Below are 15592 nucleotides of genomic sequence, written 5' to 3'. Positions count from 1 at the left end.
TGCCCTATGAGTCCTATGCAAACTAAACACACCTCCACAAGGGGCATAACTAAGAGGTAATGGGGTGTTCTCACCCTAAATTTAGAGAGGGCGTGTTGACGGAGTTGCAGGCAATGCAGAGTTGTATGTACACAAATGACATCTATTTTCAGATCTTTTGCACCAGATAGGGCTGGTGAAGTGTGTACTGATAATGTTGAAGGTTATGAAACCAAGTATACGGATGGGGTGGTCCGGCCACAGGGATACATATAACTTATAAAAATCTGCCAATGGCAGTATATACATTTTGTTTCTCGTGCAAACAATGCAGGAGCAATTATGTCCAACTTGCATTTAACTCCATATCAGCCCCACAGTTTGAAAGTTGAAAATGTCTGATAAGAGCACCTATCATAACATTTGACCCCCCACCCTTCCAATCTGCTCCATCTTTCATCATTTAAGCTAAAATTAATATATTGTTTGCAAAAATAAAATCTATTGTTACCAGTTGTAACCTGAAAATATATTTTTCTATTTTCACTGAAAAACTCGGGTGAGATTGCAAACACGATTAAATACACCATCGGCCAAACTCGAAAGTTCTTTCACTGAAAAAGATACAACTCGGGAATTTACCAAGAATTGTGATTACAACAACAGGTGTAAAATTGTAAGCTTACGAGCAGGGTCTTCCTACCTATATATCTGTGTGATACTACCCAGTTTTGTTCTATTTATGTTTCCAATTGCAAAGTGCAACGAATTTGCTGCGCTATATAAGAAACTGTTAATAAATAAAATAATAAATAAATAATTGTAGCAAACTCGGGCTTAAATAGAAGCTTCAAATACTGTAGACCACCTCCTGAGCTGCGAGTTTGGCAGAAACATACACAGATCATTGTGATTTGTGTATGTTTCTGCATGTAAAATACCTAAAGTGTCAATTTAAAAAAAAAATTATTTAGGGTCCCCCCCAAAAAAAGCATAACCAACCCCAGGCTCCTCAGCCAGTCCTGGTTCCTAAAGATATGGAGGAAAAAATTATTAGGGTACCCACGTATTTTAGGAACCAGCACTTTTCTGATGAGCCAGTCCTGGCTTTAAAAATAGGGGGAAAACTTTTTTTTATTTTAAATCAGCACCGGACTCAAATCTGGCCGGGGTGTAATGCCACAGCCAAGGTACCCTTTCACCAGGTCTCCCCTGGCCAAAGCACTATCACCCCAAGCCGATCAGCCCAAGCCAGGTATCTCAGGGGAGGTGGGGGACCCCTAATAAAGTCATCCCCCCTCTCCAGAGCACCCTAGGCTTGAGCTGAAGCTCGAGGCACTTCCCCACATCCCTGGGCGGTGGGTGCAGGGGTAATAGTGTTGAAAGTAGAATGAAACTATTGTTTATTACAGTGGAACTACAGGTGCCAGCGTGCCTGCCCTTTGGCACTTGTGGAACCAATAGTGCTAGCAGGTGGCCAGCACCCACTACTCCCGCTGTAAAATAATAGTTAAAAAACCACAAGACACACACACCGTAGTAAGTAACATTTTATTACATACCTACCACACTCACACATACTTACTTGCTGCCAGATGTTCGGGCCCCTTCTCCAAGTAGAATTTCAAGGGGTTACCTGTAAAAAAAACTATACTCACCTAAGTCCTTGTGCAGGTCTCTGTAGCATCCAGGGGTCTTCTCAAAATAACAAAATTACACCTGGACCAGTTCATGCATTAGCAATGTATGTGTGACCACATACATTGCTACCTGGCTATTGACTGGAGACCCCACGTGGAAACTGATAATGCAGACCCGATGAAAGGGTCCCCTGGCTGTGGCATTACACCCCAGCCAGATTTGAGGCTGGTGCTGGTTTTAAAAATAGGGGGAGCCCTATGCAATTTCCCCACCCTATTTTAAAAACCAGGACTGGCTCAGCAGCCCAGTGCTGGTTCCTAAAATACGGGGGAACCCTTCTCGTTTTTCCCCATATTTTTAGGAACCAGGACTGGCTGAGGCACCCAGGGCTGGTTATGCTTTTTTGGGGGGAGCCCTACGTCATTTTCTTTAAAAAATGACAACTTTAATTACATTAAAAAGACACAAGCAACCAGGACCAGATTAACGGGAGGGCAACAGGGGCAGTTGTCCCTGGGTCCCCACATGTAAAGGGCCCCCACACCCACCGGGGTTAAAGTGGGCTGGAGGAGACGGAACCAGTTCCACCTCCTCCGGCCCACCTCAGCCTGGCGCCACAGGGAGGCTCCATTTGCCAGGCGCCCACTGAGATTTTGTAACCAGCGGGCGTCCTGCTCCCGCAGTTGGAGGCCAACGCTGGAGATCACTTGGGAGCTCCGGGTTCCGTCTCTCGCAGTGCACTATGGGAGAGACGTCATGAGTTCTCCACATCAACAAACATGAATGAATTGGGGAAGAGCACACACATCAATTTGTACCAAATTTAAATATTACACTGTGGTATCAATGACCTACAATGTCACAATATTTTTTATGAATAAGAATAGAATAACACACTGCGCTACCACTTACAGTGTCACAATATTTTTTATGAATAAGAATAGAATAACACACTGCGCTACCACTTACAGTGTAACAAGATGTTTTAGAAGTAAAACACTGCGTTACCACTTAGTGTCACAATATTTTTTTATGAATAAGAAAAGAATAACACACACTGCGCTACCACTTAGTGTCACAATATTTTTTATGAATAAGAATAGAATAAGACACTGCGCTACCACTTACAGTGTAACAATATTTTTTATGAATAAGAATAGAATAACACACTGCGCTACCACTTACAGTGTCACAAGATTTTTTATGAATAAGAATAGAATAACACACTGCGCTACCACTTACAGTGTAACAAGATGTTTTATAAGTAAAACACTGCGTTACCACTTAGTGTCACAATATTTTTTTATGAATAAGAAAAGAATAACACACACTGTGCTACCACTTAGTGTCACAATATTTTTTAGGAATAAGAAAAGAATAAGACACTGCGCTACCACTTACAATGTCACAATAGTTTTTTATGAATAAGAAGAAAAGAATAACACACTGCGCTGCCACTTAGTGTCACAATATTTTTTATGAATCAGAATAACACACTGGGCTACCACTTACAGTGTTACAATACGTGGATGATAAACTGCAGTCTGGTCGGCAGTGTCACCGAACAATAAATAGCGTAGCTAGCACACACACAAACTGAAAAAAAATATATTTTTTAAATTTTTTGTGGAATGTTAACATGTGGGGGCGGGGCCGCACTCCCGAACCCTGGTTTTAGTGTCTCCGGGGGGTCCAGGAGGTACGGGCTGCCCCCGGGGACCAGTGTGTTTGTAGTGCTGGCTCCTTCACTGTGACAGGAGCCGAGTGCTGCACGTAATTCTACAATGCAGCACCCGGCTTTTTCAGTAGTATAGTGTACCACACCGTAGTACCCCTTATACACATTATGCCACACAATAGTAGTGCCCCCTATACAATGCCCACAGTGGTAGTGCCCTTTATGCAATCCCCACAGTAGTTGTGCCCTTATACAATGCCCACAGTGTAGTGCACCTTATAGTAGTGATCCCTATACTTTGCCCCACAGTAGTGGTGCTCTTTTACAATGTACACAGTAGTAGTGCCCCTATGCAGCGTTCCTGGTAGTAGTGCCCCCTATACAATGCCCACAGTAATAGTGCTCTCTATACAATGCCCACAGTAGTAGTGCCACTATACATTGCCCACAATAGTAATAGTGTCCACTATATATATTGCCCACAGTAGTAGTGCACCTTGCAGTAGTGCCCCCTATTTATTGCCCACAAGAGTAACAGTACCCCCAATACATTGGCCACAATAATAGTGCCCCTTGTATTAGTGCCCACAGTATATAGTAGTAGTGCCCCTTGCAGTAGTGCCCAGAGTAATAGTGCCTCTTGTAGTGCCAACATTAGTGCCCCTTGTAGTAGTGCCCCTTTGTAGTAGTGCCCATAGTACTGGTAGTGCCCACAGTAGTAGTAGTAGTAGTGCCCCTTGAAGTAGTGCTCATAGTAGTAGCAGTAGTGCCCCTTGAAGTAGTGCCCATAGTAGTAGCAGTAGTGCCCCTTGAAGTAGTGCCCATAGTAGTAGCAGTAGTGCCCCTTGAAGTAGTGACCATAGTAGTAGCAGTAGTGCTCCTTGAAGTACTGCCCATAGTATTAGTGCCCCTTGAAGTAGTGCCAATAGTAGTAGCAGTAGTGCCCCTTGAAGTAGTGCCCATAGTAGTAGTAGTAGTGCCCCTTGAAGTAGTGCCCATAGTAGTAGTTCCCATTGAAGTAGAGCCCCCTTACACATAAACACACAGACAAACACACATAAAAACATACTCACGTGAAGCCCCGCTTCGGTGCCTGCCGCCGTCCGCCACAGTACACAGTGCATAGTCCTCCCGTCAGCTCCGCGCTCTGCACTGAGGGAGAGGGAGAGACATCATGGAGATGTCATGACATCTCTCCCCAACACGCACTGCAGGAGCCGGGATGCGGAGCTCAGGAGTGAGCTCCGTCCTGCAGCTGCAGGGAAGGAGTCGCCAGGCGCCTACTGGTAACACAAACTCAGCAGGTGCCCGGCATATGGAGAAGGCAGCATCAGCGCCTTCTCCATATGCCTCTCGGCGGTGGGCGGGTCAGTGCTGGAAGTGCCGGTATACCATACCGTTGTATACCGGCTCACTTCGAGCACTGCATAGCTATATATCATTCTACCCCTCAGCTTCCTCTTCTAACCCCTGCCTGCACTACGGGTCATATTCAGTTAGTCTAAAATGCAATTTGACACTTTTTCAGTTTCAAATTGGAATTTACACTGTGCATGTACAATTTTTCGGGATCTGCATATTTTTCTGCATCGTCTGATTCGAGACTATTTGTGACTAGTGGTCTGGGACCCGGACTGGAATGGGTGTGTATTCGTAGTAAGTGGGCATGAATGTGACTGTAGTGGGCAGGCAGTTGCAATAAAAGTACCTGTTAGGGCATGCCGTGGGCATGTATTCACAAATTGAGACTTGTCTAATCAAAGGTTTCAAACACAGCCTCCTGAAGGGGTCTTATGTTGGGTACACACTGGCCGACATATCGGCTGTTCAATTGAATGGTCGATATATCGTATGTGTGTCGGCCAGTGTGTACAGACAATATGGCAGATATATCTGCATATATATCTGCATATTGTGCTGTGTGTATGGACAGTCAACTTCTGACCACCCGTACACTTGCTGCAGAGGCCACTGGTGACTGACATCAAAACTGGGCGGGCACATGTAAATGCCCACCCAGTTGTGACTTCAGACACGACACATCAGGCCGACGATTAGTAATTGTGTATGTACTTAAAAGCCGGTCAGCTGTTCCGTCGTCCTAGTGTGTACCCAGCTTTACTTATGTAACACCCTCTAGGAGACAGTATTTGTAAATACACCCCTCTCAGTGTTAAAGCTTGCTTCCTGTTGTAGATATTACATTCCTCAAACCCTGGGGATCAGTTTTCAGGTAAAGGAGGGGCTGGAGAGATAGACACGCAGGGGTGGGAAGACTGGGTGTGTAGCAGGCAGATAAGAGAAAGGAGGGGGGAGGAAGAACAGGGGGATTGAGATGGAGAAGTTGGGAGAAAGGAGACATCTTTGGGGAGAGTCAGAGCTGGAAGCAGAAATGTAGCCCTCATGCTCCCCTGGCAGGGGGAGATTGGCGGGGCCATGGTAGCTGCCACGATGCCCATCTAATGCCAAAGGAGAGATAGGCCTGGTCTGAGACCACTTAGATAAAGTCTGTGAGAGACCACAGAGAAAGAGCTGAAAGGTTGCAGTGTGAGCTGCCCAGTGAAGTTTTCAGCTCCCATGAGAGGGGTAAGAGATGTCAGTATATGTGTTGAAGAGGTGGGGAAGAGGAATTTTCCAGTAGCTTTGTTGTTAAGGGACAAGAGGAGTCCCTTATGCATAAAAGCCCCTCAGCAGCCATTAAAGAGGGGGTCACTGTGGTAGCAGTGTGGCTATAGGAGCCATTCCTGTAGGATAGGGATGGGCTGCAGCTGAGAGTTTGATAGCTGCAATAGAAAAGACTGTGCTGATGGAGAAGAGTGTGATGTAATGTAACCATATCCATAAGATTGTCATATACCATTTGACATGCCAAGTATATGAGCTGGAGGGAGAGGAGAAGCTGCTATAACCACATTCTTGTCCTTTAAAGTCATATGCAGGAGGAGAGAAATAAAGTGGTATATTTTTATAAGAGAAGGTCTGGCGCCCAAGTTATTCAAAAGTACTGTTGCTGCATGTGTCTATCTATACCTGTATCTATATGTGTGACTGTTATAAAGCCTGCATGGGCAGGGACCCCCTTCTCAGGTATTGCCCACACCCTAGAGAGCTAGCTTGAGGCAATAGGAGGTGTATCACTCCAAATGCACCTATGTACCACACCGCACACTGAAGGGGAGTAACTTACATCACCTCTGACCCTGGGGAAAGTGTACAGTTGATACTATTAACTGCAGAGCTGCTAATGATGACTGTATCTGATTGGTTGCAAATGGGAAAAATACACCCATTTATTAAAGTGTATGAATAAAGCTAAAGCAGTGTTTAATACGTATGCGTCCTCATACACCTAGCAGCGTCTATATGCCATACAGCGCGGGACACCTGGCGTGATTGAACCACTCCAAGAGGAGTAGCGTACCATCTTTTTCTTTACATTTTTGTCTTATTCGCATTGCAGACACAGAGAAGCACTAGTCATAATGTACTAGATACACTGGCCTGTGAATTTAACCACACAGGAATTACTTTTAAACATGTACAAAGTCACAGATGAAGCGCAACAGAACTTGAAGTGGGAAAAAGCCGCAGCTGCTGTATCATGGCACTTCACATACAGATTCATTCGCACACAAATTGAGCAGTGAAATCAATGTGGGATTGTCGCTTCTAGTTGTATTTATGCAAGTAAGCACACATTTTGAGTCAGATAGACACTCGGTGCGGCCAAGTCGCCCAGGACCTGGTGCGCCGAGAGGGGCTGTTTGGCATGACTGAAGCAACAGTGTTTAAGGACACTTCTGTAAGTCACTTTACACTGCAAGCAACACTCATTTATAAATGTTGAAATAAAAAAATAATAAGGCCCTGTGTTACCTGCTCTTTTATACTCCATCCCGCATGAGAAAACATTCCAATTAACTGAAAAACAAATATTTTTGTGCATATCCTAAAGAAACGTCAACATGCCAACACTGAAACCCGACCATCTCCAAAACAATCTCTGCAGACGCAGACTGACATTACTAATCAATATTACCTCATAAATATAATATATAATAATAGTTTATGGACAGTTCTGCTTGACAGATTACACTTTTTTTTATTTGCTAACCATTAGATATATTGGATGTAGTACTTAAACGTTTTAGCACTGTTATAATGATTAAACATGTTTTATGTGAAAAGTAAAAAAAATAATATTTTGTAATCAGTAACACACACCTAAGCAAAAGTAAAACTGTATATATCACTAATGCTGAGCATACACGGCCACATAAAATGTCTGTCAGACCGACAGACATTTTATCTGGCAGCCTGCCTGCCGCAGATGTCACCGGCATACACTGTGAGATTTCTCTCACAGTGTATCAGCCCGACATCCGCGCTCCGCCCCCGGAGACATTTCCCTGTTCCTTCTGTAGGAAGGAACACACGAAATGTCTGTCCATCGGCCACGGTTGGGCATACACTGCCCGATGCGGCCGACAGTTTTACCGGTAAATATCGCATCGGACGGGCATGCTGGACAATCCGGCATGCCCGACCAAGCAATATTTAACCCTCGGTCGCCCCCCCACACGCTACAATTATCGGGGCGATCCGCCGATATCAGGCGGATCGCCCCGATAATTGTAGCGTGTATGGCCAGCATAAGAAAAACTAAAAATAATTAATTTGTCTAGGACAGTTTTGAAAGATTGTTGCTATGGTTACCTATTAGTGTAAGACATCTCAACCTGTAATATGTCATATAAATATTTCATGATATTCCTACTCACCTTGTAATCTTTTTACTTGTTTCTGCTATTTACTATGTTTGAAGGCAAGAGATTATCAACTAGCCCCAAACCTATTGCACAGTCAGGAGGCTCATGGATAATTGATATTACTGGCTCTGGATTTGAGACTTCGGAGACTCTGAACCGCTTTTCTATTTTGTTTTATGGTCAACTACACAAAGAACAAATAGAACTTACAATTAGTGGAAACACACAGCAGATTAAGGTATGTTAGCACTTCACTGTTATACTGTATATACACTCATGCGTCTCTCAATAGGCATTCTTCTATATCAATGTTTGTCAGTCTGTGGGGCAGTTGGTGGGGGTCTTTGCAGAGGCAGGTTCAGTTTGCAGAACACAAAATAGCAGCCTCATCATTAGGGTTGCTATCCATCTGATATAATACAGGATTGTCTCGGATTTCAAAATAAATTGCTACATTCCGCATTGATTCAATACGGAACACAGTTTGTCCCATATTAGGTCTTCAACGTGCTGCAGAGTTGAGAATTGTAATTTTACTGGTGGTGACTGTGTGATGCAGAGCTCTGAGTCCAGACAATTAGGCTCAGCCTCTGTGCACTGCTGAGTGCATGTTACATTACATACCAGTAGCGCACATAGGTTTAGCCTATTTTCCTGGACTCGGAGCGGAGCAGATCCGTCTCACACATTTGCCACCAGTAAGATTACACCTCTCAACTCTGCAGGATGTCTACAAGAGCATCCCTTAAATGTAAGAGGCAATCAAGATATAGGTCAGCGGCTCCAGAGGTGGGTCTACAGCGCAGTCCACAATTCAAGTAGGGGAGCCACACCAACTGCCAGTGAGTCCCGGCCGGCGATGTTTGGCAGCATTTGTGGTGGCAGTTGGTGTGGCTCCCCTATTTTAATTTTAGACTGCTTTGCAGCCTCACCTCTGGAGCCGCCACCGGTCAAAGGTCTGAGTGGGGGACAGAATATCTGTGAGCCAGCCCAGCCCTGTCACTGGTGATGAATACACAGCAAACTGCACGGTTTGCCATCAAGCTTTTTTGGTCATCCACAGAGGTGCTACCCATGTCCTAGTAGCTAAAGATCAGAATACATAGACTGCAATGGCTCATTTCTTCAGATCTCTCCAAAACAGACATGTTATATTGTTTCATTAATTATTTGTTGCCAATGTCTTATACAGTATATTTGCCTATGTTATATATTCAGTAAGGATCTAGCCAATAATCAATGCAAATGTATCATGCTTATTCTATCCATTCTCTTAGATTTAATTTCAATCTACATTGAAGAGAATGGAGGGAATAAACTGGGTCATATTTCAATGTTCATATTTATTAATTATAAAAGTATTGGAAGATCCTTCACCTTCAATCATTTCATTATTACTAAATATGATACACTGGGCCTGATTGTGAGTATTTGCACGCAGGCAGCGTATCTGTACAAAGTATGCCATTATGAATAACCCTACGGTTGTTCAGAATGTCCATTGCAAATAACCTGCCAGATGACGAGACAGTTGCACGCTCAGACACGCCTGCTATTCCCCCGTCCTGTACTGTATCTTGCCAGAACAAAGCTGACAACCCTACTCCTGCCCCCTTGCTTTTTACCTTCTCCTCCACTTACCTTGTATACAAGCAGTGAGCAGAGTATGGGATGTACCTGGAATAACACATAATCATGCGCGTGACCAGGGTGCTACAAGTAATCACTGCGTGTGCTCCCAGCTTTTCAATTAGCACCAAGGTTTGTAATACCACTGACATCCCCTACTCTACGTGCTATGAATGCATAACTAGAAAGGGAGGGGCAGAAATGAATTACAGGGGTGGAAGAGAATTAAGAACAAGGGGGAGGGAGAATAATGAAAGGGAAATTACATAATGAATTAGAGAAGTAGAGAATTAATTACAGAACAGGGCTGTTTAAGACCAACGGGTATCTAGGCAAGATGCTCGGTAAAGTCCCTCCTATTCCATTTGTTAAAAAAACATCCATGAATGTCAGGAGTCTAGGTTGCCTAATGCAGAGGTAGGCAACCTGTGGCATTCCAGCTGCAGTGGAACTAAACATCCCAGCATGCAGTGTAACTACACATCCCAGCATGCTTTGTCACAATTTCAGCATGTCCTACCATCAGAACTGTGGCACGGCATGCTGCTAGGTATAGTTCTACAGCAGTTGTAGTGCCACAGGTTGTCTATTCCTTGCCTAATTAATAATTTGTCTCTGGTTGATGAGGAATGATTTGCAGGGGAGGGGGTAGTGTGGGAAAATGTTTTATTTCATGGGAGGGTGGTTGGACATTAATTTCAAGCGAGAGGAAGAATAGTGGAGCAGAAATTAATAACAATACTACTGAAGCATTTGTATTAGAGTGTGTGGCGGAAGTACAGTATACCTCGTAACTTCATGGGTCACCTTAGCCGGCCGATGTTCCGCAGAGTATCTGATGCTGCGTTGGACAACGCAGCTCGGATGCGTAATGCAGCAGGCGGCGTGATCCCGCGGTGGGCCCGGGTAACAGGAGGTGTGGCCTAATTGCGGGAGGCTTGGCCACGCCCCCTTCCCCCCCCCCCAAAAAAAGCTTTGCTGCTGGGAGGGGGGCGGAGCGGTGCCGGACCCGGACCCCCGCTGGGCCATTCAGGAAGCCCGAGCACGGGTAATCTGTACCTGCTCCCCCCCTCTTGGCACCCCTGTTTGCAATTCCGTCTGCAGCTGAATCAGACCGTGTGTTATTCCCATCTGAGTGTGGTGTCAAATATTTCAAGCATCCTCTCAAGGATGTAACAACATGTGTATAGAACAAAAGATGATCATTGGACAAATGACACAAATGCAAATACAAAAATCATCCCGCCTGTGACAGGAATACAATGAAGTAAAGGGCCTGATTTAGAGATGCACACAGACAGGGCTGTGTCTGCGCTTTTATGCTAGTGCCACGGATGATTTTTATCAAAACTGAGATGACCACTTTGTCTTTGTGCCTTGCGCTTGTAGAAATCTGTCTCAGTGCCACTTAGATACACCATCGGTGCACCATCAGACGCACCATCGAAACTTGCTTCAGCCCTATGGGGGTAGTTTCCCTGTCTGAACATGGACTCCCATGTGAGTGGCTTTGCATCTTTAGATGCAGCCGCTGTCAGCGACATGCCAGTGACTCGCCCATGTGACTAGCCACCCTCCTGTTACCTCAACGGAACACCCACTTAAAACCACATTACCTGCATGCAAATTGAATCTGCGCCTCGGAGTGGTAACAATCGGGATGCCTGCGCAGTGAGATGCAGATACATGCACAGTTCTAAAAACATCAGCCAACTGCATGAACATCGGCTTAGAGTGCGACTCTGAATCAAACACAAAGACACTGTTATTCTAACTGTGTGAATATACAGTATTAGGCTATAAATTGAGTCTATGAGTAATGTCTGTTGCCTTTTAGGATAATGGTAGTAAAACCATGGGGTAAAGGCTTCTGTAAGTCGTGCTTTCTTTGTAAACTTAGGGATAACTTTAAGTATGGCTGAAGATTCACATATATTATGTAGCAACCAGAGTCTCTGGAGTTACATCTGGTTGAATAGACATTTCTATAGAAACAACTTTAGATTGGTCAACTAACTTTAGATTGGCTCTTGAACTGATTTAACATTTTAGTTCTTAAATTACTTAACATTTGATCATTTTTGAAGAATATAGTCATTAAAATTAAATCATCTCTAGCCCCCCCCCCCAAGAAAAAATAAAATCATTGTAATGCCCCTGGGTGTGAGGGACATTCCCATGGGTGCAACAGAGCTAATGATGGTGCATTTTGATTTTTTGACATCCCTACAATCTTTAGGTATTGATTTGATCTGACCATCTATTCCTGGCCACTATACAAAACCTCTAGCCAAGAACGTCATTTTCATTGTGCCATGGTGGCATTCTTGCAATTTTTCCAATATTCTTGCAGAAAACTTAGTGTACACAATTGTGTTACACCTACCCATTAACGTTCCTTGACATACACCTACATACATACAGCTAGTTGACCTTTACTTGCTGAGAATCTGGGATACAATGGATGGCCATGTTTATTTCCAAACTTTACCTATAATATCATAGACTTTAGATAACGCAGGATCATTTCTGGTTTCTCAATTGATGACAGCATTTGTATTTGGAAGTGGCCCTACCAATGTACAGATTCATCAATTTGATTGACAAGTGGTTTTTGACAATCAGTCAAGGTCACCATGAAGTTTTGTCTCTTAAATTCAATTTTTGAAGTATGAGCTCCCCATAATAAGCACCATCTTTGTAATCTGGCAGTTGTCATTACAGGTACTTCTGTTTTAGGATTGACAATAATAAACACATGATGGTGTGTGATCAATTGAATTTCTGTCCAAATTCACCAAACAAGACTTTATGAGCGATTTGTGCATATTAATATTCTGCGATTGTAAAGGATCTTAATGTACATGCGATTGGTTGCTTATTGTGGTGCTCACAGTACTACTTACATTTTGTCTTCAGACTTGTGCAGTGCTTTTTTTTAAAATGTTATATCCACAGTAAGGAATTCCATGTTTAAAGAACTCACATTTATCTCAATTGGCTCTCAGCCCATATTCGCATTATCTCATGAGTACACTTTTAAGATTGTTTAAATAATCTTCATCTTTTTCTGAAATAATAGTATCATTGAGATAAAACTGCGTACCAACTACCAAGAATTCCCTGTAACACTTGACCCATGGCTCTTTGCCAAATTGCTGAAGCTATTACAAAGATAAAATGGTTGTATTGAAATAAACCTTTTTGTGTGTTGATTGTCAAATATTTATTGGATGAATATCCAATGTACATTTGGAAGTAAGCTTTTAAAATATACATTTTTGGAAATGGTCTCTTCCATACAGAGGTACAGAGATGCCCGCAATCTTTGGCAGCGGATTTTGTACTGTGTATGTAGTGGTGGTTTAATAGTTGTTTTCAAATCTTCACAGGGGCGTTATTATAATGGGTGCAGGGGGCCCAAACCGCACCCATATACTTACACCTCCTAAATCCCCGAGTCGGCTGTAGCGCTGCACAAAACACTTGGAAAATGGGCACCATGGCCATTTTCCCGGCTTTTTGCGCGTGCGCAGTAGGGAAATCGCTGGGAAAATGGCGGCCGCGCCATTTTCCCGGTGACCTGCGCATGCGCAGTAGACTCTGGGCACAGACTAGTGCTCAGAGCTTACTGCTCCGGTGACGCGGCCGGCCATTGGGGAGAGAGGAGGGGGCCCCGGACAGGGAATGCACACGGGACCCCTCCTCTCTTGATACGCCTCTGAATCATCACATATGTGAATGTTTCCTGATTTATTTTTAGTTAATACTGGATCTATGGAAGCAGCCCATCACTCCATTGTACATGTGCCAACATTCTTTATCTTGTTTAGGTCGAGCTATGCAAAATTTCTGAGTAACTTTGCAATGCTTGTTTTGTTCATTTGAACATCCCCATCTCTTTTTCAAATATGGGTTGTGTATTATTTATTTTATCTCCTAACAATAACTACTGTAGATTCTGTAGAAACCTGCAAAGTTTTAATAAACTACCAGTCAATTTGAATTTGCTTTAGACGTTCACGGTCAAACAATGCCAACTGACATGTTGTAATACATATAAATATAATTTCTGTGGTTTATCTTTGTATTTCCCATCAAATAAATTTTTTCCTAATGGGAACACTTTTCCCCCACTATATGTTATCAATAAAACAGGGTTTTTTAAAATTTTCGCAAATAACTTGTAATAATACTCTTTTGCTGTAATATCTACAAGGGCAGATCCCATGTCCAGTTCCATTATCAATATTATCAATTTAACTTCTCCCACTTCAGGGGTGATCCATATCATTTGGCGCTCTGTTGTAATTTAAGACAGGATGAATATTTTTCTTATTCCTGTCAGTTGGGTCAGATCCTCTTCTGTCACCTGGTGTCCCTGAATGTTTATTTTGTTCACAGTGAGCTGGGTGTTTATAATTACTTTATTTTACATTCTTTTTGATCTACAAACTCTTTCAATAAGTTTATTTTTATGATTTTCCCTATTTATTATATTTAATGGCTGGAATCATGTGAGGTGTACTCACATTGATAGCAAACATTCTCTGTTTAAATTTAAAGGACATTTTGTGGGTTATGCATTCAAGTCCTTTTTGTTGAAACTCTACCACTTGCTGCCATCTGTATTGAAATTGCATTAACTACTGCATGGTCTACTGTTAAGTTAACTCTGGTTCAGATAATTTCATTATGCATACCACACACCAGCTTGTCTCTTACTGAGAAACCCCATCCCCATTTGAGAGAACACCATTGATGATGACATTGGATCTTGACATTTTTTTAAGAACTTTTAATCAACGGACGCCTGCTACTTACACTGCATACTTGATTAATAACTGATTTGACTGCATTTCAGACCTGTATGTCTCACTCTGGAGACCTTATTCTTCTTCAGGTTCCATAGGGATCCACAGGGATACCATGGGGATAATGTGGTTGGAGTGATCTAGGCACCAAAAAGTTAAAGCTTTTAGCTCCCAGGATACCTCTGGTCCTCCTCCACATATTCCCCGCCCATGGCCACAGGCATTCAGCTGTTCTTTTGGTGCAGCAGGATTCAGACGCACTGTTGTAACAGGGGACTACTCAGGCAGTCCTAAGCTTTTATTTTATGCTTTATTTTCTATGTTTTTGAGTTAGCAGTCCTGAGCAGTGGCGGGCTGGGCAGGGTGCCATGTGCCCCCCGGGCAGCAGCGTCATGTGGGCTGCGAGCAGTCTGTGTCACTGTAACACAGACTGCACCGCGTGTGTAGCGCTGACCGGACGGAGTTCGGTCAGCGCTACACAAGTGACAAACACACAGCCTCCGGCCCCGGCAGCTGTGTGTTTGCTTTGATCAGCAGCCAATCACCGACTGCTGCTGCACCCACTGCAGGAGCCGCTCCATCTTCCGGCTCCCGCAGTGGGCAATGGGAGAGGCGTCATGATGTCTCTCCCATAATGCAGAGCGGCCTGGCCCGGGAAGGACAGACGGAGGAGCGGATGGCGACGGCGGGAGCGGGGATTGAAGTGTTTTTTTTTTTAATTACATGTGTCTACTGGGGGAGGGGCGGGCACTACAAGGGGGAGACCACTACTGGGGGCACCACAAGGGGGGGACTACTACTGGGGGCACTACAAGGGGGGACTACTACTACTGGGGGCCCTACAAGGGGGGAACCACTACTGGAGGCACTGGAAGGGGGGGACTACTACTACTGGGGGCAATACAAGGTGGGACTACTACTACTGGGGGCACTATAAGGGGGGGACTACTACTACTGGGGGCACTACAAAGGGGGAACCACTACTGGGGGCACTACAAGAGGGAGGGACTACTACTGGGGGCACTACAAGGGGAGGACTACAACTGGGGGGACTACTACTGGGGGCACTACAAGGGGGGAAC

At 44.0% G+C, this 15592-nt stretch overlaps 1 protein-coding gene across 1 annotated transcript in view; it reads left to right on the top strand.

Annotated features, from left to right (window-relative positions):
* Positions 1-15592, top strand: part of RP1 (RP1 axonemal microtubule associated) — a 668735-nt gene that overhangs the window by 470572 nt on the left and 182571 nt on the right. The window contains exon 36 of the mRNA XM_088469748.1: positions 8124-8305. Within this exon, the coding sequence (XP_088325874.1) occupies positions 8124-8305 (182 nt within the window). The remainder of the gene's footprint in view (positions 1-8123; positions 8306-15592) is intronic.

Source organism: Taudactylus pleione, unplaced genomic scaffold (genome assembly GCF_031769625.1).
Source record: "Taudactylus pleione unplaced genomic scaffold, aTauple2 ptg000093l, whole genome shotgun sequence".
Classification (NCBI taxonomy): Eukaryota; Metazoa; Chordata; class Amphibia; order Anura; family Myobatrachidae; genus Taudactylus; species Taudactylus pleione.
The sequence above is the reverse complement of the archived record's forward strand: the minus strand, read 5'-3'. Positions and strand labels throughout refer to the sequence as shown.